At 39.1% G+C, this 25087-nt stretch overlaps 1 protein-coding gene across 1 annotated transcript; it reads right to left on the bottom strand.

The window, feature by feature from the left end:
• Nucleotide 1: 1 nt before the first annotated feature.
• Nucleotides 2-23299, bottom strand: RARB (retinoic acid receptor beta). Its single transcript, XM_032235844.1, has 6 exons — nucleotides 23173-23299; nucleotides 22794-22954; nucleotides 12486-12662; nucleotides 7960-8164; nucleotides 4727-4885; nucleotides 2-1380 (listed from the first exon to the last, which is right to left on the bottom strand). Exons 1-6 carry the CDS (start codon nucleotides 23297-23299, stop codon nucleotides 1184-1186), a joined length of 1026 nt encoding a protein of 341 aa, XP_032091735.1. The 3' UTR covers nucleotides 2-1183.
• Between the last annotated feature and the right edge of the window lie 1788 nt (nucleotides 23300-25087).

The following is a 25087-nucleotide window of genomic DNA, read 5'->3' as shown; positions in this document are numbered from 1 at the left end:
ATTCATGGAAAAAAGTAAACAGCATATGAACATAGAAAGCATTGTTAAACAATCTCAATGTACAAACAGAGCCAGTGAAAGTACATCACAGATTTGCTAGAATATATTTAAAAAATCCACTAGTGCTTTTAATGAAACCTAAAAAAAAACCTGACACTTTAAAAAAGTGTAACAATTCTACCACATTTTCACTGTTTTATGGTGATTAGCAAGGTCATTGAGACAGATTCCATCATCTGTTTCAAGGTGTCCCAGTGCCAGTCCTGTGATGCCACAGAGAGAATGATAGGACTGAGGAACACTTTCTCCAGAGTGGTTTTTTTCCCCACTAGTGCCACCGATTCAGAGGTAGTGATTATGCCTGGTTATTATTTCACCAAGTTACCTAATAGCTTGTGAAAAAGTAAAATAACACTGTAAAGTGTTTTTGCCTTTAAGGCTATAAATGAAGTAAAATTTCAGTATTTTTAAAAGTAGAGAAATCAATAAAGTAAGAAACCCTTTGTATATATTTAAAGTGACATTAACAATAGAACAAATTATGTTCAAATAACTGAGCTGGCAGTTACACTCCCACAAAAGTTACTTCTGCTAATGCAGTGAAATTCTTTGATCTTTTGCTGGGAAATAAGTAATACACTGAGGTCTTTAAAAAGAGCAATGATAAGTTTTCATCCTAACTAAGACTGTCTTTTAAAATGTTCTTATCCAGACAAGTATGTTATCCATTTCTAAGGGATGTCTTGGGCATTTCATGTACACATTTAAAAAGAGAAAGCATCAAACATCCAGGATAAAAAGTACATATTCATATATTTTATATGTACAAAGTCATCAGAAATGGTATAACCACGACTTTTAAACCCCTTTGAGATCAATCTTGTCACTTGCAATTTTGGATATTCAAAAGAAGTAATAGCAACATATCAGTTTGTTTATTTCATGAAATCAGAGATTCAGAGCACAGTCCTACAAATGTAGAGAAGAAATGGAATTTACTCTGTGTGTGTCAGCGCACACGCGCACACACACATACCTTCACACAATATAGATACATATGAACAATTATTGGTCCTTTTGGGTTGTAGTGTCTGTAAAAGTCCAGAAAACAAGCAGCCGTAGAGAGAATATGCTATGTCATCCTTGTGCATCAAGAGTTAGGAATTTCATTAGAGAAAATGTCTTACTGCACCAAAGGAGACTGAGTGACGCTGTTATTATCTACCAAGCTTGGGGAAATACTTGGACTGTGCTCTGCTGTGGTCACTGTTGAGCTTGGTGTCAATGGTTCATGTCCTTCTGAGTTCTCCAACATTTCCTGGATAAGAGGTGGCATAGATCCAGGGATCTCCATTTTCAGTGTAATAACACGTTCAGCACCTTGTGAATTGTTCAGCAAAGGAAAAAAGAAATGTTTAGTAGTATTGGAATTTTTTGCAGTCATACTTCACTTTTCTCAGAGGATAAGAAATTTATGTACTATTAATACTAATACATAGAATAATCCACTTATTAAATGGATTATTGCAAGAAACCATGTCTATGTTTGAGTAAGAGCAGTAGGAAAACTATTTAGGTGTTTGATTAGAGTGTTTCCTATATATTCAGAGCTGGTAACTAGGAAAAAGAATCAATTAACAATTATAAGGTAGAGATTTTATAAACAGAAAAATGACCAAAATTTAGAGAATGGATTATAAGGCCATCTTGCTTCTTTGGATATCTGTAAAACTAAAAAGTACTATTTAGATGTATTGTTTGGATGGCCACATAAACAAGCTGCACCTGGATTCTTATGTGCAAAGTCTTAAAATTATTGTTAAGGAGCAAGAAATCAAAAGTTTATTCAAAATATGATAAAATCATAGCTGTGAATTTTTATTTAACTGAGTGCCATATTTGAGAAACTATTAAACCATATGATAAAAAGCTAAAAAAAAAAGCTAAACAATTATAGAGAAATAGTATAATGTGAAAGAGGAATATTTCCAAGATGAAATAACAGGTTTCAAAACATGGAGTCTTGAAAATCAGGGTTTAGGGAAAATGTCTATGTAGCAGTTCTTTGGAATTTTTAAAACTTTTTCATTAGTAATTAAAAAAAAATCATGCAGTCATTCAGAACATTCAATTTTATTTTGTTTTATTTCTATTTGATAAACTGCAACAATTCATTTTAACTAGCAGAAAAGTACTTCTGTTGAATTCAATTAATCTTTAGTTAATATAGTCAACCTTTAGGAACCCTTTTGGATTACTCTTGTTTTCTGAACAATGTTCAGAATAAACAGGCCTACCAACAAAATTGATCATCTTAGCAAAAATATGGCAAAAAACTTTTGTTTACATACCAGTTTATACTAAAAGATATGATTATTAAAATGTTGAATTCAACTGCCTAAATTTCAAGGAAAGTCAAATATACCCACTTATGGTCATATGTTTCAATTGAAAGGCGCAAGTCATGAAAAAAAACATGTTCTGGTTAAGATGTGATATTTAACATTTGCACGTTATCTCTTTAAAAAGCGGGTACAGCTTTGACTAAGCAGGCATAGTTGCCATTTTTATTTTTTGAGCTTCCATATGAACACTTCAGAAGAAGTCTTTGATTTTTTTCCCCCCTGAAATAATGGTATTCCTCAGCCAGTATAGTAGATTTAGCAATATCTATTACTGACTAACTTATCTTTATATCTCTGGTAACTCATCATATCAGAAGCCTGAATCTGCTGTGTCCATTAACCAATTTTTTCCAGCCATCCCAACAACTCTGAAAGAAGTTGGTAATTCATTTTCCTACTTAACTCTTTTCGTCTTACCATTTAAAAAAAAAAAAAAAAAACCTCTTCTGATCATGCAATCAGAATGAGTGGCATTACAATCATAGCTAGGTAGGCAGGATTTAAAAAGATCTTGACAAACTTGAACAATGGACCTTATCCAACAAAATGAATTTTAATGTGAAGAAAAGCAAAGTTTTACATTTAGACAGGAAAAATCAAAGTTGTAAATACAGATTAGGTGAGACTGGCTCAAAAACAGTAACTGTGAGAGGGACCTTGGAGTCTTATTGGATGATCTCTTGAATATGAGCCAGCAGTGTGCAGTAGCAGCCCAAAAGGTTAATACAATCCTGGGTTATACAAATAGACATAGAATCAAGATCACTTGAAGTATTAAGTATCACTTTATAAAACCTAGTAAGACCATATCTAGAATACTGCAACCAATTTTAATCACCATACTACAAAAAAAGGTATTGAGACTTTGGAAAAAGTTCAGAGAACAGCAACTAAGATGATCAAAAGCCCTGAGACTAAACGGCTGCAAGATTTGGGTTTGGCTAATCTAAAGAAAAGAAGATTAGCGGCAACATGATAGCAGTATTCTAGTATTTGAGGGACTGCCACAAAGAAGAGAGGGTCAAATTATTCTACAAAGCACTAGAGGGCAGGACACGAAACAATGATTGGAAACTAACCAAAGAGGTAAGAAACCTGGAATTAAGGAGAAACTTCCTAACAGTGAGGACAATTAATCAGTTTGCCTTCAGAAATTGAGGGGGCTCCATCCCTGGAGGTGTTTAAGAAGAGACTGGGCAGTCACTTGTCTGATATTGTATAGGTTCTCCTGCTTAAGCAGGAGGCTTGACTAAAAGACCTCCAGGTATCCTTCCAGTCTATTCTATTCTGTTCCTGGACACAGGAGACTGCAGTGCGTTGCAGCTGCCAAAAGCCAAAGCAGTCCTAGGTTACATTAATAGAGTCAAGATCACATGAAGTGTCAATACCACACTATAATGCCTTGATAAGACTACACTTCAAATACTGTATCCAGTTTTAGTCACCATGATGTAAAAAAGATGTTAACACTCTAGAAAGAGTACACAGAAGAATAACAAAGATGATTAGGTGATTGGAGGTTAAAACATATAAAGAATGGTTGATGGCATTAGGTATGTCTAGTTTAATGAAAAGAAGGACTAAGATGGCCTGATAGCAGTTCTCTTTACCTGGCTTTTTACATTTAATCCTAAATGTTACTACTTAACTTAAAAAAATGATTCTGCAATGATAACTTTTTGTTATTGATGAGCTCATCATGATTATGTAAATCCGAAATTTACATAACTCAAGTTCAGGATCAAGATTTTGTTTTCATTAAGGAAACTGAATTTATGCAAACATAACAAGGATATCTAAGGGATTGTCATAAAGAAGGAGGAGTCAATCTATTCTTCAAAGCACATGAAGGCAGGACAAGAAGCAATGAATGGAAACTAATCAAGGAGAGAAGAACTAAGGAAAAACTTCCTGATAGAATAATCAGTGGAACAACTTCTCTCTGATAGTTGTGGATGCTGGAAGTTTTAAAGAAGAGATTGGACAAACATTTGTCTGAAAAGGTATCCAACTGTGGCAACCTATGGGCCAGATGCATCCTGCCCTGGCCACACCCACCCCAGCTCCATGAAGGGAAAAGACATCACAATATATCACGTGATGCAATGTGATGCAGCGAGTTTGACACCCATGATATAGGATTTCCTGCCTGAATAGGAAAGACATAGATCCCCTCCAACTGTTATTCTGTAAAAGGTACTAATGCCTTTCTTAAAATGTACTTCTGTAACTCTTTTAGCATTAACCAGCTGGGTCAACAATTGCAATTGTCAACAATCTCCTGTTGACAATCATCTTCCTTAAAAAGTTATCAAACTTACCTTTTGCACTGATACTGCGCAGATCTGTAATTTTCATTAAGATTTTTGGAAACATATGAGGTTTGCTGGGTCTTCTTTTTCGGATGTATATTTTGAGAGCTTCTAGTAATGGCTCCTGTAGTTCATCTATTTTTGTTGGTTCTTCGAGATCCTGGCGGTCTGAGAAAGTATAATTGTTAAATGTCTGTACTCAAACATCAAACCGTTATAAACACATGCTATGATGGCTTCCTATTTTCCTTTGTTATTACTTTCCTTTGTGCTGGAGATTTTTTTTAAAAATCAATTCCTACTTGTCATCCCTGTGGTAACATTCTTTGCACAACTTGTTTTTTTCTAACTGATGAGATTGCAACTGATGAACTATTTTATTTCCTCTTTTCCAGCTGTAGACCATTGAACTGCCAAAAGTAAATATTTATATAAATTCCAACATGAAGTATCCATAAAATTTTAATTTGTAAAACAGTAACATAAAACAACAACATAAATTTCAAAGATTAATGTAATGTATATTCTTTCTTTTATATTTTTATTTCTTTTGTATCCCTGATCCCAGAGCAATATCGCCTTTGTGTGCCAGTAGGTGTCAGCAAAAGATTAAAGGAAAGCTAGATCTATTGCTTTCCTCCATTCATACTAAACACTGAAAATTGTTACTAATGCTTCCTTCTGAATGTATCTATCACAAGATTTTGTCTGAAGGAATATATGAAGAAATATTTAGATTTTGGCTGTGCTTTCCTCCAATTTTTTCCAACATCCAAACATTTTTAACTATCATAGCAATCCAATTTTGATTAGAGTTACTTTATTTCAAGGCATTTCAGTACCACCTTCTTTCTTTCTAATCCCTTTACACAGAATTCTCTGTTTCACAGTTACCATATCATGACCCCCTATTCTCTTCTTCAGCTACCACCAGATTTCATCTCTTGAGTTTAGAACATTAAGAAGCCAAAACAAATAGAAAAACATGACAGATAGCTGATTACTTGAGGGACTACCTATCTCCCCACTGTATCTGGCCAAGCAAATCAATTCAGGTTCCTTCAATTAAGCAGTGCTACGTATCCGAACTCTGGGAGAATGCCTTCTCTTGATGTATTTACCCCTGCAGAACTGAACAGTCCCCATCCTACTAATGTTTCAAGAGACCAGAACACCTGGCACTTATCCAAGCCTTTGGTGGGGATGATTGAAGCTCCTTTTTAACTTAGGTAGGTTTCCTTTATTAACCCAGTTGATTATTCTACCACCAGTACCCATTTTTGTTTCTTATTTTTACTGTCACGTTTTAAATATGTGCCAAACTGCGAAGTCTCTGAGAATTGGGCAGCATATAAATTGAATATATATTAGCAATAAGGCTTTCTCAATATCTGATCGTAATTCGTAATTTAATGAGGTTATATGCCGCCCAAACCCGAAGGACTCCGGGCAGCTTACAAATACGAGATAAAATAAAATAACAAATAGGGGATAGAAACGAAAACAATTTAAAAAACACAACATACATTCGGCTTAGCTGGGGGTTGGACCTGATTTATAGATCAACAGCCCCAGGCCTGCCAGAACAGCCAGGTTTTGGTGGCTTTTTGGAAGGCCGCAAGAGTGGGAAGGGTCCGGATCTCTGCGGGCAGATCGTTCCACAGAGCCAGAGCAGCTACAGAAAAGGCTCTCCCCCGAGTGGTCGCCAGCCGGCATTGTCCGGTCGACGGCACCTGGAGGAGGCGTAGCCTGTGAGTTCTTATCAGCCGTTGGGAGGTATGCAGCAGGAGGCAGTCTCTCAGATATCCAGGTCCAAGGCCATGTAGGGCTTTAAAGGTAATCACCAGCACCTTGTAGCGCGTCCGGAGACCAATAGGGAGCCAGTGCAGCTCGCGGAGGATAGGTGTAACATGGGTGTACCGAGGTACACCCGATATCGCTTGCACGGCTGCATTCTGGACCAACTGCAGTCTCCGAACACTCTTCAAGGGCAGCCCCATGTAGAGTGCGTTGCAGTAATCGAGCCTTGAGGTGATGAGGGCGTGAGTGACCATTCGAAGTGCCTCCCGGTCCAGATAGGGCCGCAACTGGTGCACCAGACGAACCTGGGCAAAAGCCCCCCTGGTCACCGCCAACAAATGGTGTTCTAATGTCAACTGCGGATCCAGGAGGACACCCAAGTTTCGGGCCCTCTCTGAGGGGTGTAGGCTAATAGATGGATAGTATGGACTATCCTTGGGAGGAAACATCAATAACCACTTGGTCTTGTCTGGATTGAGTGCCAGATTGTTCACACCCATCCAGACCCTAACAGCCTCCAGGCACTGGGACATCACTTCCACTGCTTCGCTGGCACGGGGCAGACAGATACAGTTGAGTATCGTCCGCATATTGGTGGTGTTTAATCCTGTGCCGGCGAATGATCTCACCCAGTGGCTTCATGTAGATGTTAAATAGGAGGGGGAACAGGACCGAGCCCTGCGGCACCCTGTATTTGAGGGGCCTAGGGGTCAACCTGTCCTCCAACCAACACCAACTGTGACCTGTCTGAGAGGTAAGAGGAGAAACACCATAAGATGGTGCCTCCCACTCCCACCTTCCCCAGTCGTCGCAGAAGGATACCATGGTCGATGGTATCGAAGGCCGCTGAGAGGTCAAGAAGCACCAGGATAGAGGAATATCCTCTATCCCTGGCCCGCCAGAGATCATCGGTCAGCGCGACCAAAGCAGATTCGGTGGAGTAACCAGGCCTGAAACCTGACTGGAAGGGATCAAGATAATCTGCTTCATCCAAGGACCGTCTGAGTTGAAAGGCCACCACCTTCTCAACAACCTTCCCAACAAAGGGGAGGTTGGAGACTGGACGATAGTTTTTAAAGATAGCTGGATTCAGAGAAGGTTTCTTAAGGAGGGGTCTCACCACCGCATCCTTTAAGGGCTGCGGGAAAGATCCCTCCTGTAAAGAGGTGTTAATAATTCTCTGGAACCAGCCTCGTATAACCTCCCTGCTGGCCGAAACCAGCCAGGAGGGACACGGGTCCAGTAAGCAGGTGGAGGCACTTACCGTTCCCATGGCCTCGTCCACTTCCTCAGTAAGGCAGGAAATATCCTGCAATAGCTAGCGAACTTCCTCCTGCTTCCATGTTAACCTCATCAAAAATTAAAATCCTGTTGGCAAAATCTGGAGCAATGATAGCCTAATCAACCTATTCCACAATTAAGCTGATGTCTTTCAAACACACCTCCACAAATTAAGCAGATGGCACTAAGTAGGCCAGTTTCAGTGTCATCCATTTCCAACGGCAGAAGCTGATTGGCAAATGTGAACACAAGATCTGTCAGGGGACCAAATCCAGCATTATGCATCTGAGTTCGGTTTAGCGTAAGGCCATCAGAAAAGGTCATTGTGTCTTGTTCAGGGGTGTATCTTGTGCAAATGCGAAGGATCTGGGAAGGAAGGAGGGAAAGGAAGAAAGAAAAATTATGTCAATTCAGGAAGGTTAAAAAGGATGGGTTTTGCAAATAATCGTTATAGTTATTGCCTCCATCAATGGGTTTGACTAAACCAAAATCTCTCTACAATTTTGGAACCACCACTTAAATAAATCCAACAGTGTACATCTTATGCCATCAAATACTAAATGTTAACTCAAAGGTTAAGACTCAAGTATTGTGTTCCCTCAGAAATACTTATTTGAAATAAAATAATTTAGGTGTTTTAGGCCAAATGCTCATTTTTTTCCTCTAACTTTTCTATATAACAATTGTTTTCATATGTATCACATATGTCTTAATAAGAGGTAAAAATTATCTGTCTGCCATTATTGCAATTTTTCTTTCAAGTGAAGAAAGGGAAGGCGATGTATTATAGACTACAATGGAGCACCCCTGTCCATTCAGGGTTGAAATTGATCAAGGTTTGTTCTCTCTGTTGGTTTGTTAAATGTTTTTGCCACCAATCTTGCAGCAACTGTGGATGGTTTACAAACATCAAAATGAAACCATAAATACATATAAAATCATATAAAATCCAATAAAGTTGTAATAAAAATACAGGTAAAATAATATTATTAAGCAGAAAACAAAACACTGCAATGAATTTAATTTATAGCAAAGTGTATCCTGATTGAATGTTTGAGGTATTCAAGTGAAAACTAGTCAGTCTTTCTGTTGTGTTCTGTTCTGGATTCCTTACAGGAGAAGTCTCAAAACTCAGCAACTTTAAGAACATCCAGAATTCCCCAGCCAGTTGAAGTCCACAAGTCTTAAAGTTGCCTTACAGAACAGGATTTGGAGTTGAAGATCCAGATTACTCATTCTAATTTTGAACACTAAGAATCTTGCTAAAATTTATATGAAAAATCACACTGATGCTGGAATTTGACGGCTTGAACTCTTAGTCCTCTCAGAATAACAGAACAGAATAACAGGGCTGTTATTGGAGGTCTTTGGTCAAACCCTTGCTCAAGCAGAAAATCCTATAATATTTCAGACAAATGGTTGTCCAATCTCTTCTTAAAAACCTCCAATGTTGGAACATCCACAAGTCACTAAAGTCATTTCACTAATTAACTATCTAACTATCAGGAAATTTCTCCTCAGTTCTAATTTGCTTATTGTCAGAGATTTTACAGTATCCTTCCCCAGGAGTAGGGTGGAAATGGAGATTTTACAGTATCCTTCTCCCAGGAGCGGGGAGGGAATGGGAATTTTGCAGTATTGTTCCTCTGCCATATCCACCAAGCCACACCACACCCATTAAGCTACGGCCATAGAACCGGTAGTAAATATTTTTGAATCCCACCACTGGTACGGGTGGGTCAAGGGAGTGTGGGGCTGCGGTGCGCCTTCCCCCATGCCCCAGGCAGCTTCAGAGAGGCCTTCTTGGTCCAAAACATGGAACAGGGGTGTGTGGCATTTCCCCGCCCCCCCACAGCCCGTTTCTTGTCCCAAGAGGCTTCAGGGAGGCCTGCTAGGCCCAAAATGGAGCACAGGGGTGTGGCCTTCCCCCACAGCCTGTTTTTTGTCCCAGGATGCTTCAGGGAGGCCTGCTAGACCAAAATGGGGCACAGGGAGAATGTCCATGCACTGGGAGGGGTGTGTGTGGCAGGGGGTCACATGTTCATCATATTATGGGTATGGGCACGCACACTTTTGACACTCGACAGCAAAAGGGTTAGCTATCATTGTGCTATAGTATACATTGTCAGCTGTGACACTTCTGTAGAGAAGTGTGTGCCTTTCAAAATCATATCCAATCAATTTAATTTTACCACAGGTAGACTCCATTCAAAATGTAGAGGCATGTCAGCAACAATCAAGAGAAATGGGAGGCACTAAAGCTAAATTTCAAGTGTCATTGCAAAGGTCTGAATACTTATGCCAATGTGGCATTTCAGTTTTTTATTTTTAATAAATTTACAGACATTTCTAAAATTCTGTTTTCACTTCGTCATTATGGAGTACTGAATGTAGATTAATGAGAAAAAAATGAATTTCAACAACTGTAGAATAAAGCTGCCGCACAACAAAATTGACAAAAGTGAAGTCTGAATACTTTCTGAATGCATTTCATCTGTAATCAAGAATAATCTTTCATCTTTAGAGAAAGTCCTGCAAGAAAGAATTATACCATAATTAATCCTATAATGCAAAAGTGGACAATTTGAACCCCTAGTTTGAAACAGGACATAGTTTCATTTCATGTGGGGTTTTTTTGCCTGATAGCAATCAATTCAGACTTCTCAGCAAGCAGAAGAGATAGGTCAGGGGAAGAGAAAACAAGCATAGAAAAAAAAAGAAGAAGGAGTGATCGGAAGAGCATAAAGCAGGGGTGTCAAACTCTCATCGTCAAGGCGTCGTCACATGATGTATTGGGACTTTTTTTCCCCTTCGCTAAACTGGGCAGTGGTGGGTCCAGCACGTGATGCATCCGCCCCACAAGTTTGACACCCCTGGCGATATTCAAAAAAGTAAGAATGCCGCACCTACCTAGCTACTTCTACTTTTGGCCTCACCCAAACAGTGAGAACATAAAGAATCACATGATGATCAGATATACACGAGAGAAATGTCTCCATTCCTCCAGAGAATAAAGTTGTCCAAAATGCTAAAGATGACACATATCTATATGAGATATATTACCATCTGTGCCAAAAGCTTGGTCCAATCCTGTCTGGGATCCAGAAAGGTTCTTGAAGCAAGGGAAGATTATAGAAGATTATATCTGGCTGCTGATAAATTTTCCAGGAAAATAGCAAGAAGCCTCTTAAGAGTGAAGAGTTGGAGAGAAGCTAAGCTAAGAAAATTCCCTCTTATCTTTATTTAAAAGAGCCATACCAGCAGTAATATAGTAACCATTTATTAAGCTACTTTGCCTCTCAACTGCAGTTCAACTTCCTTCTCAGAATTCTTCATCAGGTATGCTTGAAACTATGCCAGATTTTATAATTCATGGCATTACTTCACTGTTATGTTACAGCAGCATTAACTATGGCAGGCAAGTAATTGACAATAGGTGTGTCTGTCTTGAAGAAAGAGTATACACAATAAAAAGAAGACTAACAAATGTGAAAGCCTAGGCAAAAAAGGACTCTTCTACGTGCATCTTTGAGGTGCACGCTAATCTCCTCTTGCCTCTTTTCTTCTCATCTTGTAGTAGTGGTAGTAGAACTTGCAAGAAAAGGAAAAGAAGCTACAGTACTTACCATATTTCCCTTCCTAGGATTTTGTTAGAAATTTTCAACCAAACTTTATAGGTTTCTGGTAACATAATATTAATTATTTTAGTGGGCAATGTTCCTATACAAACCAAACTTCAAATCTACTTAACAAGAAGCAATTAGGGGAATTAGTTCTGTATTACTACTTTACCCTAAAACAAAGATAGGGAATGTATGGTCCTTCAATTGTTGCTGTTCTGGCTATACTGGCTAGAGCTAATGATATTAAGAGCCTGCAGAGCACAGACTCTCCATTCTGTCCTTAAAAATGATTAATCAGATGCACATGGACTCTCACAACTTTTACTAGGGATCACAAATTTATAAGATAGGGACAGTGTCCCTGAACTTTAAAAAAGGAAACATTTTGGATCTTAGTGCTACAAATTCTGAACAGAAAAACTACATTCTTCAGTTCCGCAATACATCTCTTTCTGATCCTTTTGTTTACCTCTAATCATGGGAGAAGAAAGGCATTCAGTTTCAATTTCCAATTGCTTAAAATTGACAGTCTCTCTCCTTAGAACTTGTTTGGATAGATACAGGGAAATTGGGAATTGGCTAGTTACAGTTCTTTTGAGCACCTTTTGTTTCCTAGAGCAAGGTATGAGAAATACCATTAACTGCAAGAACTTATTTTAGTGTGAAGCAGGTTCCCTGCCTCAAATGAGTATTCTCTCTGCCCCCTCCCTCTCTCTCTTCATACACACTTATTCTCACATACACACAGCAATGCTGTAACATGAATCAAAGTGACAGCCTTCTTTGTTCCCAAGAATGCCTCTGCTTCATTTAAAAGTGTGCTTGCCTGACTATGCTGGAGTGAATGGGGATGAATATGAAGAAGCTAGAGAAAACAGTAGAAATATTATTGCTAGCTTGTTTGCTATATAAAAATGCAAACATTTCCATGGCACATGCCCATCCCCAAAGATTATTGTGCCTGTTATCTTTCTATTACCAGTATTCATCAGCAAGACTCCTCCTGAATACACTGATTTGGAAGCAAAAGTGAACAGAATACTGTAAAGAGACAAGTTACATACCAAAATGTCCAAGCAAGCAGCCTTAAGTAGTGTGATCTGGTCTGCAATTGTCAAACTTGTGAAACCAGGCAATCGTTTTGCAAATTCCACTATTTTAATAATGCACTTTGTTGCAAGTTCACTGAATTTGTCCCAAAGCCCAAGGTCCAGACGAACTCTATGGTCCGCACTAGAGTTCTAAAAAGAACAAAATGAATCAATTGCTGTGACAAAATGTAGTTGAATCAAAGACCCTCTAAAAGAAACGTATCTTAACAATTTCAATATCAGTGAGATTTGCGGTTGAAATCCTTTTGTTTTTTAATCTTGTTTAGTCTTTCCTTACATACTTTTCTTGTGCTTACGATTAAAGGCTATATCTGTCCAATGGGTAAAATAAATGAGAGCATTTCTAAAGGTTGCAGATCTTCCTTTCCCATTTGGTACACAGTGTCTACACTAAAACCCCATCCTTCACTGTCAGAACCAAGGAATTAATTATGTGTAACCAGAAGAATGGTTTCCATGTGTGGGAAAAAGAGCTTCATTTTGCAGAGTACACTTTCCATGCAACGTGACCTCTTTTAACATGCTTATAGGTTCAGCAAATTAGTAGTTCAAGTTAGCCTTTTTTCTCTATGGCTCAAAAAGCTTTTACATCTCTGAAAAAAATAAATTTATTATGAACAAAAGAAGAACCATTTATTAGACAGAAGAAAACAATTAGGAATTCCTTTTCTTTTCTCCTTGCCAAATATGGCATTTGATAATAATCTCTTCTACCTTGGGTTCAAAGTTCTTCATCTACAAAGAGTTGTCCACTGAGAAAATATATGCTAGATCTTTACATAGTACTATGCATATGTTGGTGCAATTTGTACCAGTTGAATGTAATCAAAGATGCATAACCACTGGAGAGGGAGAGTATAGTAGAAGACACATCTCCCCAAGCCGTTGAGACTAGAACAAAAGCCAAATCTGATTTATACACATTAATTGTAATGAAAATTAAATCAAGTAATCATAGTTACTAGAGTTATTCTCCAATATATCTTTCCATTTGATTAGATTAAAATATACAATTTGACAATAAGCTCTGAGAAGGCTCTAGCAGTCACCTGCAAAGCTATATAAACTATATTGCCCTGGAGCTCAGTCTGCATTATAAATGTTGAAAAATTGGGTAATATGCAATTTATGCAAAATTTGGTAATATGCAATAAGCAGCATTTTATGAAGAGTATTACAGTTTTGTGTTCTATCTAGATATTGTCTGCACCTGCAAAATAAAAAATGGAATAGCTTCTAAATTTGACTAAAGTTAGTTAAAAGAAAAACATATTCTTTCCAAAATGAATTATTATGGAAATGAACCTGAGTAGGGAGGAACAGATACAACCAAACTGTTAGAACAGGAAGTACAATATCACTGAACTATATTCTCAGGGGTTCAAGACAGCAGGGAAGGATGTCGGGATTGATGTTCCCACATCTGCTCCTAAAGTACTGAGGTCAAGTAACTACTCCTAAAATGCAGCAAGATATTCCTTTCTATCATTTCCAGTTCCAAATAGACCAATGGTCCCCAACCTTTGTGGCCCAAGGGACCAGTTTCATGGAAGACAACTTTTCCACAGACTTGGGGTGTGGAGGAGATGGTTTTCTCACTTGGCTGCCACTCACCTCCAGCTGTGCAGCCAAGTTTGTATGTGGCTCAGGGATTATGGACTTTTGATATAGAGCATTCAATGTAGTGTAAGATTAGGAATGTCACAACGGCCTCTTAGAGACAGGACATGATTGGCACAGGAGTGCACCAATTACAAATATATGAAGAATAAAAATAGTGATCAGGTTGAGGTTTGAAAGACTTGGAAAAGATACAAATACAACTAATGATGAACCACAGGCTGCGATGCAAGAATTATTTTAAAACACACGGAAATTTTCTATATTTGTTCCATTTTACATTCTGGTTATATATAAACTCTTTTTCTGTGTGTTTATTTTTCTATATTCCTTATGCTGATCTTTTGACCATAACAATAAACTACCTGCATTGCATTACACTAAGGTAAATTAAGATGAGTGTCCATGTCTTAGCTATCTCTTTTTTCCTCAATTTGTCATATGCAGGAAACATAGATGACATTTATCCAGAAGGTAAAATAAAATAGTACTAAACACTTCCATACTTCACATCTACAGTTTCCTACATATATTGTGCAGAGAATTAAATTCCAATGTTGGATCTTATCCAGCAGATTATATTCTAGAGCTGCAACATGAGACACCGGGATGGGGGGCTTTAATGGGTTTTGTTTTGATGACTTCATACATTCCTTTTAAGAATTCTGCATCCTATAAGTATAAAGATTTACTTTATATCCTCAAGGACCTTGATGAAATTCTGCACATGGGGGATTGGGAGGATGGGAGAGATAAAATCAAGATGTGTTGGGATGTAATTAAATACAATAGCCAGTTTATATCCATTTTCCTAGAAAAATGGCAATGTAGACATGAACACAGCACAGCCTAGAGCTTGAAATTTATTCCACAGTAGGGCATCCATCTGGAAAGAGGTTGTTGCATGAAACCAGCAAGTATGAATGAAATTTTCAGCAGGATCTTCCCAGCTCTCTTTATCATGCTTCCCTACCATCCATGCAAGAAAGTTAAATGCATCTGTGTCTCATGCAATGACTAACAGCTCTAAAAAAGCATAAATCTAATTTGACTATTATGCAAACTGAAGAGGAAAGGCTATGAATAAAGAACAAAGTTACTTTGTTGCTTTACTGCCCTGCTAAGTCAAGAGAGACTCCAACTGAAAATGGCTAGATGTGCCATAACTATGGGAACTTTAGCCAGAAAGCATTTGTGGCTTTCATTTGGTAATGGGCATTTAAAAGTACCTCTATAAATATAGTTTTAGCAATTTCCCTCCATACCGAATGATAAAATCAAGTCAGCAATGACATGCCAGCCAAGTAATAAGACAGGAATAAAGCTGGAAAGTACTTTAGTCCTGTTTTTATCAGTAAAAATGCACAAGCCTGTTGTACTGCCATTTGATTTTTTTTTTTAAAAAAAAAATAAGTTTTCATTTAAGCGGTGTCATTGGGTGTTTTTGTCACTATTTGCTGAACCTCTTACTAAAAAGAGAAAGACATAGAGATCACAGAAAATAAAACAACACAAAGAAAAAAAAGGATCTTTCTTTACTTTCAGATTTTTAAAACATTGCCTTTATTACTTTATATGTTATTCAAAGCAGTAAACATACATAAAGTCCTTCCCCCTATTTATTTATTTATTTTGCACAACAACCCTATGAGGTAAGTTGATCTGAGAGAATGGGTGGTCCAAAATCACCCAGCCAGCTTTAATGACTAAGATAGGACTAGATTTCAGTTTCCTGGTTTCTAGTTTGATGCATTGACCATTAGACCAAACTGCCTTTTTTTTAACTGATTTCCACTTGCCCAACGAAACAAACTGAATTTTAGATTAAGAGGAGATGCAAATTTTTGAATCTGTAAGCCGAGCCTGAGCAGCCTTTTTAAATTGACTAATGATTTGCTGGGAATAGCATGATCAGTAGGACTGAAACAAGACATAAGTAGGGTCAGAGCCAAAAGACAGTATACCCATGCTTCGAGAACTCTCTGTCCTACATGGTATTGGACCTGGGTACTTGAGAGACCGCCTCTTGCCAATCACCTCCCTACGACCAATTAGATCCCACAGATTAGGCCTCCTCCGAATACCATCCGCTAGCCAATGTCGATTGTCGACCCCTCGGGGAAGGGCCTTCTCTGTGGCTGCTCCGGCCTTCTGGAACAATCTCCCCGTGGAGATCCAGACCCTCACCACCCTTCAGGCTTTCCGCAAAGCCGTTAAAACCTGGCTGTTCCGGCAGGCCTGGGGCTGATGAGTTCCTGGCCCCACTTAAACTGTTGTGACTGTTGTTTTGTTTTAACTTGTTTGTCTTGTGTTCTGTTTGTATTCCCCTTTCCTTTGGTTTGCTAGCCGCCCTGAGTCCCTCGGGAATAGGGTGGCATACAAGTTGAATAAACATAAACATTCCAACATTCTGTCACATTTACTTTTGAATCAGGCCATCACCCTATATTATATGGCATGTAAGATTCCTGACTTATAGACTTCTCTAAGGAAAAAAGATAAATATTGATGATAGGTAAAGGTAAAGGTTCCCCTCGCACAAATATGCTAGTCATTCCTGACTCTAGAGGCAGTGCTCATCTCTGTTTCAAAGCCAAAGACCCAGAGCTGTCCAAAGACATCTCCGTAGTCATGTGGCCGAAATTCCAAAGGCACATAGAACACTGTTACCTTCCCACCAAAGTGGTTCCTATTTTTCTACTTGCATTTTGTAGGTGCTTTCGAACTGCAAGGTTGGCAGAAACTGGGAACTCACTCAGTTATGTGGTGCTAGAGATTCGAACCTGATCGACAAACTCAGCGCCTTAGCCACTGAGCCAATGCGTCCCATTTTGATGATAGGAGATTCAATTTTTAGGGAATAATAAATAAATAAATAATAAAATAAAATAAAAATTAATAAACAAGACCAGTCTTATTTCATTCTGTGACAAAGTGACTAAATTAATAGACCAGCGAAATGCTGTGGACATCACATACTTAAACTTCAAGCAAGGCTTCAACAAAGAAGACCATAACCTACTTCTTGGTAAACTAGAAAAATGTGGGATAGACAGCATCACCAGCCCATGGATTAGTGATTAATGGTAGTACATCCACATGGAGAGAAGTAAGCAGTGGGATACTACAAGGCTCTGCTTTAGGCCCAGTATTATTCAATATTTTTATAAATGTCTTAGATGAGGGAATAGAAGAAGAACTCATCAAATTTGCAGATGACACTAAGCTGGCAGGAATAATGAACAATCCATAGGACAAGCTCAGGATTCCAAAAAATCTTGACAGACTTGAACATAGGGCCCATACAACAACATGAAATTTAATGCAAATAAAAGTAAGGTTTTGCACCTAGGCAGAAAACGCAAAGATTAGGAAAAATCAGGCTAAAAAAACAGTAACAGTGAGAGGGACCTTGAACATAGGGCCCATACAACAACATGAAATTTAATGCAAATAAAAGTAAGGTTTTGCACCTAGGCAGAAAACGCAAAGATTAGGAAAAATCAGGCTAAAAAAACAGTAACAGTGAGAGGGACCTTGAAGTCCTAGTACTGGTGCCACCAACCTTTCGGACCTCAGGGACTGTTAAATTCATAATTTTAAATCCCGTGGACCACTAATATGATCTGCCCAATGACTGGCTGGATGGGCGTGGGTCATGTGACTGGGTGGGCGTGGACAACTCAATGTCACTCACATCAAGGGTTCCTTGTCAGCCTCTACTCACCCCTCCCAGCCACTCTTCGCCTCCCCGCCTCAGCTCTTTAGGTCCCCAACAGAAAGCAGTTGTTGAAGCTAAAGAGCCACCATGAGAAAGAGTTGGTAAAACAGCTCAGTTCAAATTGGATATAACCAAGAAGAAGGCTCAGTAGAAACACCTTACTCAGGACTACGAGCACAGGCTTGCCAAGCAGATGGAAGACCTGCGGGAGTTCAAGGCCAGGTACCGGGACCTGGAGGCTCAGCGGGCTGAGATGGTCAGCCAGTTCCAGGCTATGATGCAGTCCCACTGGAACAAGGTCTTCCAGCTCATCACCACCAGCAGCGCTTCCCTCCAGCCTTCACCCAAAGACCCACACCAAGAGGCCAAGCAGACCCCAAGTTGGAATTTCTGCGCCCCTCTGACCCATACAAAAAGATCCCAAAGGGGGAGACTCTCTGCAGCAACACGAACATTCATTGCACATATCCGTCCTAGGGGCCGTAGTTTAAGGATCCCTGATTTAATGCAATATAAAAAATGGAAATATTTTTTCTGTGGACTACCAAAAATTCTCACAGACCACCAGTTGGTGACTGCTGTTCTAGTGGATGATCACTAAACATGAGCCAGCAGTGTGTGACAGTAGCAAAAAAGCTTATACAATCCTTGATTGCAGCGGCATGGAATCAAAATCACATTAAATATTAATATGTTTATAAATCCTTTGTAAGACCACACCTGGAATACTGCATCCAGTATTCCAGGTGTGGAATCCAGTATGGTCACCACTTCATAAAACCATCTTTATAAAAGCATCTTTGGTCACTACTTTATAAACCATCTTCATAAAAAAGACCCTGAGATTTTAGAAAAAGTGCAAAGAGCAACAAAGATGGTTAAAGGCCTGGAAACTAAAACATACAAACAATGGCTGCAGGAATTGGGTATGGCTAGTCCAGAGTAAAAAAGGACTGGGATGACATATAGCAGTATTCCAATATTTGAGAGCCTGCTGCAAACAAGAGAGGGTCAACGTATTTTCCAAAGCATCAGAAGGCAAGACAAGAAACAATGGATGGAAACTAATCAAGGAGAGAAGCAACATGGAATTAAGGATAAACTGCCTAACAGTGGAAACAATTAACCAATGGAATAGACTGTATTCAGAAGTTATAGGTACTTTATCACTGGAGGTTTTTAAGAACAGACTGGACAGCCACTGTCTGAAATGGTATAGGGTCTCTTGTTTGAGTAGGTGGTTGGATTAGAACACCTCTAAGGTGCCTTCCAACTCTATTCCGACTGATTAACTGACTGAATGACCCCTGTCACTTATGGTATTGTTTGTAAGGGCTTAATATTTATTGTCTTGCGCACCAAATATCCAAATATTCAGTTCAGAGTTTTTACACTACAGGTAGTCCTTGACAGATGACCAAAATTGGAACATGATTTGGAAAAGATGGCAAAGCCTACCAAAGAGCCTCCATTCTTGCAATCCTTGTGAAGCCTCTTTTTGCAACACCATTCATGAGCTGGGCTATCAGTGGCTGGAGAAAAAGAGCAAAGATAAGTGTGGCATTTTACCTATGTTAGTGGCAAGATAAAAGGCTAAAGTCTATTGGGCCGTGGAAAGTTTGCAAAGTTTGGGTACAGTGGTGGGTTCCAGATCCTGTTACAACCGGTATGGTGCAATGGGGCCCGGTGTCCCCCCACATGCATGCATGCAGCACGCATGCAGCACACACACAGAATGCGCGCAGAGCGCGCATGCGTTCTTACCTCCTGCGACACTCCAGCTGCTTGGCGGAGTGTCACACAGGCGCCATATGCTCCATGCATGTGTGCATAAGTGCCAGAGAGCTCAAATACAGGAAAGGAGCTTGGGCAGGCAGGTGGGCCCTCCGGAGCACCGTACTGGAACGGTAGCCGGTGCTCCTGGCAGGCACCGGTACTCCCGTACCAGGGGGTATCGCCTGCAACCCACCACTGGTTGTGTAGCAGGCTGTGACTTCCCAATTTAGAGAAGTCACTGAATGTATGGTCATAAGTCAAGGACTACCTGTATATCAAACTGGTCTTTCTGAAATTCATCTTGTTTGTGAATCACAGACCACAATCCACCAGAGAAATAGGTGTGCTTCTCAACTGTATGTTTATCAAACATACACCCCACCTTCTTAGACAAAAAGGAAACTGGTAATTCACAATAGAAACTTCAAGATGCCAGAAAAGATCTGGTTTTCCTATGACAGTGATGGCGAACCTTTTTCCCCCCGGGTGCCAAAAGCACACACACAAGCTATCACACCTGCTTGTGTGGCCACCCCCATAATTTAGTACCCCCCCTGCGCCATGTCCCCTGAGCATGTGTGTGTGGAACCCCGCCCCATTGCCTTGGGCATGGCTTTCTTGGAGTCTGGGAGGGGAAAAACAGGCTCCCCCCCGGAGACCAGATATGACCCATTTTCAGACTTCTGATGGGCCCGGTAGATCCGTTTTTCACCCTCCTCAGGCTCCAGAGGCTTTGTAGGAGCCTGGGGAGGGCAAAAATGGCCAAAACGTATGTGCACTGGAGCTGACAGAAATGTCACTTGTGGCATATGTGCCATAGGTTCACCATCACGTCCCTATGAGATTCCGACTCCCACAGTTGAATCACACAGAGAAAACAAAAGCTCATTAAAACCTCACAAAACACTGATGCTCATGTACAAATCAGGTGAAACAATATTCACTTTTGTGATGTTCAGTTGTCTTTTGGAAAAAAAGCACCTTTTGACAATATTCACTTATAGAATCGTGTTTCTTGGGAGTATATATATATTCATGCATAAAGTGTTTGGATCCTTTCAGAACAGATAGTTTCCTCCCAGCAGTTATTATCGGAGAACGATATCAAAATATCCACTTTGAACAGAGACTGGGTTCATCCATGAAGAGATAACAGAAATGATGAAATATATTATTTCATATTGTTCTCTCTATAATGCATGCTCACCATCAGTGGTGGGTTTCAAAAATTTTTAGAACCTCTTCTGTAGGTGTGACCTGCTTTGTGGGAGTGGCTTGCTGGCCATGTGACCGGCTGGGCGTAGCTTGCCAGCCACATGACCAGGTGGGCATGGCCAACTTGTAAAATGTTGTGAAACTCACTTAACAACGCTCTTGCTTAGCAACCAAAATGTTGGCTCAGAAACTGGCATTTGAAACACGCAAGTCTTAAAGCCATCAAGTTACAAGACCCTTGCAACCCCAACCCTTTGAAAAAAAACCTAGGGGTGTTCAAACTTGACAGCTTTAAGACTTGTGGACTTCAACTCCCAGAATTCCTCCTCTCCCTATTCATCTTGATGATGTGCAGACGGGTAGGGGGAGGGAGCTGGAACCGGTTCTAAACAGCACTGTAGATTTGTGGAACCTCTTCTTTAGAAGAGGTTAGAACTGGCAGGAACCCACCCGTACTCACCTTGCATTATTATGTCTATTCTTCATTAAACATCCTGACTCATTCTATCTTATGTTATTACTCTCTGATCAATCTGATTTCATTTTGTTATTCACAGCTAAGTATTGCTCTATAAATTGTACAGTACACCTTAGTACCTCTTCCAATCTTTCTTAAATATTTTAGAAGGTTGTGTATTTTTCTTTTTATCTTAATTAACTGTGATTTTTTGTTTTATTTGCTATTCTGTTACTGAATAAAAATTGATTGATTGATTGATTCTTATTTCTTTCCTAGTTCTTTCTTGTTCAAGATTTTGATCTTCTTACCTTGTGTGGCTCCCAGGATTTATTTCAATTTTATCCTCTTGAATTGACTTGATTATATAATGTCTTATTCTGCTACAGTGTAGCAATATACCTATAACATGTATATGTATGTATAATATTGTATATGCAAAGTGTATTTCTAATTTTAGTTATGGATACATATACATGTTCTTATTGGGAAGTTGGCTGCCTTGTTATTTATCCACTGGACACTGAAATATATTTTGCAGCTCAACACACCCAACTTTTGCTTTTCTTCCTTACATTTCCACTTTAAAAATGGTATTTCTGTTATCAATAGGACATACAATCTATCCAGATTAAATTTTCTTTTTCCAGCTTCTTTTACCATTTTCAAGTAAAATAAAATAAAACCATCTAAATTTCCTATTTCCACTCCATCACATATGCTGTATCCAAGATATACTTTCGTTTAACTGATTTGCTATTATCAGTTGCAAGAATTTGTTTACAAGTACAAATTTGTTCTATTTATTTTTGGTCCATCAACTAAATACTATTGTTCAGTTATTTACTGGACTATCCAAGCTAGATCAGTGAAGTTATAAAGGATTCTAATTTAAGGCATGTGATTGTACTATAATAGGCATGGTCCTTCTAGAGCAATCTAATTCTGAGATTTCATCCAATCTTCCAGTCCTAACAATAAAATGATAAAATGATAAAATAATGATAAAATGATAAAATGATAAAATGATAAAATAATGATAAAATGATAAAATGATTGATAAAATGATAAAATGATAAAATGATAAAATGATAAAATGATAAAATGATAAAATGATAAAATGATAAAATGATAAAATGTTAAAATGATAAAATGATAAAATGATAAAATGATAAAGCGATAAAGCGATAAAGCGATATAGCAATGAAATAAAGTAATAAAGTAATAAAGTAATAAGGTAATAAGGTAATAAGGTAATAAAGTAATAAAGTAATAAAGTAATAAAGTAATAAAGTAATAAAGTAATAAAGTAATAAAGTAATAAAGTAATAAGGTAATAAAGTAATAAAGTAATAAAGTAATAAAGTAATAAAATAATAAAATAAAATAATAAAATAAAATAATAAAATAAAATAATAAAATAAAATAATAAAATAAAATAATAAAATAAAAATTTTACAATAGCTCTTACCGTTGTATATTTGCCCAGCTGGCAGAGTGAAGGGAATGTTTCCTGGTGTGATTTTCTGATTTTCTCAGTGAGATCATCCAGTTCTGCTGTCATCTCATAATTCTCTAAGAACTCTTGCTTTAAAGGCTCCTTTTTCTTTTTGTTCCTGTCATTTCTAACAGCTGGAGGCAAGAAAAAGCAATTCAAATTTGGTCATTTAATTATCTAAATTTGGTTATTTGATTATCTAAATTCACTAGATCTTGAATAAGTATTAAACAGGCCAAACACAGAGAGAACATAGAGAGGAAATTAGTAATTTTATTTGAAATGTCCATTAGATTACAGATCATTTTTGATTTATATAACCATGTTTGAAGTTAGAGCTGAACAAAAATACATATGACTGGTGCCCAAAATTGCTGCCACTGGAATGTCGCTAAGGTCTCGTGATCAAAACCAGGTACTTGATACCCTTGATAACTGCAAGGGTATTTCAACTCTCCCACCTGTTTATTTTTCCCCATTGTTTCCTTTTTGGCACCTTCCACTATATAGCCCTTGCTGCCCTAACTCCCTTTTCCCAAATTCTTCTGGCTACTGATCAAGCATGCCTTTTGTGAGACAGCTACTGCCCATACAAGATTTTTTTCACAAGATCACACAGAGTGGTTTCCTTGAAAGACTTGGGGAAGATGGCATTCCCCTTTGAAGGGCCAGGGCAGGCGCTTTCTCATGACAATGGGAACTAACAATGACGTGCGGTGAGGTTTATGGCTGGTGAGGCACTGACACAGTGGTGGGTTTCAAATTTTTTTAGGCTTGTGGACTTCAACTCCCAGAATTCCACAGCCAGACATGCTCAGTTCTGATTTAAAGCAACAGCATTTGTTTTTCTCCTTTGCAAAAAAGTTTCCTTCATTCTTTTTCTTCTCCCTCCCCCTCCTTCCTCCCCCTCCCCCTCCCTCCCCTCTCTCAAACAGACACACACAGACAGAGAAGTTGGATTGGACTATCTCTCCTACCCACTTCCCTCCCTCACTCTCTCTCAAACAAACACAGAAGTTGGATTGGAGCCGATCCGAGCCTTTGATTGCAAGTGGAGCCACGTTGCCTTTTCAAACTTGTAATCAGTGAAGCTGGGCTTATATAGTTTTATCCAGCTCTCTCTCTCTCTCTCTCTGTGTGTGTGTGTGTGTGTGTGTGTGTTTGTTTGAAAAGGCAACGTGGTCTGCCTGCAATCAAACTACACTTGGGGAGGGATCTACACTTGAGGATGAAGTCTGAATTCCTCCCCCTCCCTCCGACCCACACGTAGCTTTTCCAGCTGTTTCAGAGAGGATTTCAACTCTGCTCTTGCCTGTCATCATGAAAAGAAAAAAAATGTAAAAGGAAAAAGGCAAAAGTTGAGGTCAGACTGAGCTAGTTGCTGCCAGTCACTGTGGATGACTCTGCTTAACTGTTTAAAAAAGCCTCTAAAAAAGCACCCTTAACTGTTTAAAAAAGCATGTGCCTCACTTACATCAGGAATTTTTAGGCTTTTAACCCTTGCTTAACTCTGCTTGAGTGATCATAAAACACCTAGTCAGACTAGATGAGGCACATCGTTCTCCTGCCTCCTCCTGTAGAGGGAGCTTTTTTAGAGGCTTTTTTAAACAGTTAAGCACTAAGCAGAATCATCCACGGTGACTCTGGCAGCAACTAGCTTGGCCTGACCTCAGCTCTTGCCTTTTTCCTTTTACAATTTTTTTTCACGATTACAGTGGTGAGGTTCTCTCTCCCCTGTCTGCACGTCCCTAGGAACTAGAGATATCAAAGCAGAGTGCAGGGAAACAACAGCCTCTGATTCCAGGGTGGCGAGGGCTGCAGCTGGGCTAGGGAGGCTGAGATTTCCCAGAATGGATGTGGTTTTATGCAGCACTTCTAAGATGGCTAAAGGTGCTGCAACTATGTGATGCGTTGCTGGGCCTTCCTGGGATGCTGAGGCTTTGCACACGCCATTGGGACAACTGGAGCTTCCAGAATTGCTATGACTTCACACTTGAGTTACAGCTCCAGAGTTTGCAGTCCCAGAGTTGCAGTGTGCCAAAAAGCTCCTGAGCTGCAGAGTGGCAAGCAGTCTGAGAATCACATGATTCTGGAACTGCTTGCCATCCCAGAAGACAAGGTATAGGGCAGTCAAAAAGACAGAAATAGAGGAGGAGATAGGCAGGTGACAGGAATTGAAGTCTTAGTTTTGGGGGAGGACTAAAGTAGCATGTTTTGAGGAGGCTCATCAGCTAACCACTCATAGCAGGGGTGAAATTCAGCAGGTT

This window comes from Thamnophis elegans, chromosome Z (assembly GCF_009769535.1).
Source record: "Thamnophis elegans isolate rThaEle1 chromosome Z, rThaEle1.pri, whole genome shotgun sequence".
In the NCBI taxonomy this organism is placed as follows: Eukaryota; Metazoa; Chordata; class Lepidosauria; order Squamata; family Colubridae; genus Thamnophis; species Thamnophis elegans.
This window is presented reverse-complemented; position numbering and strand designations above follow the sequence as displayed.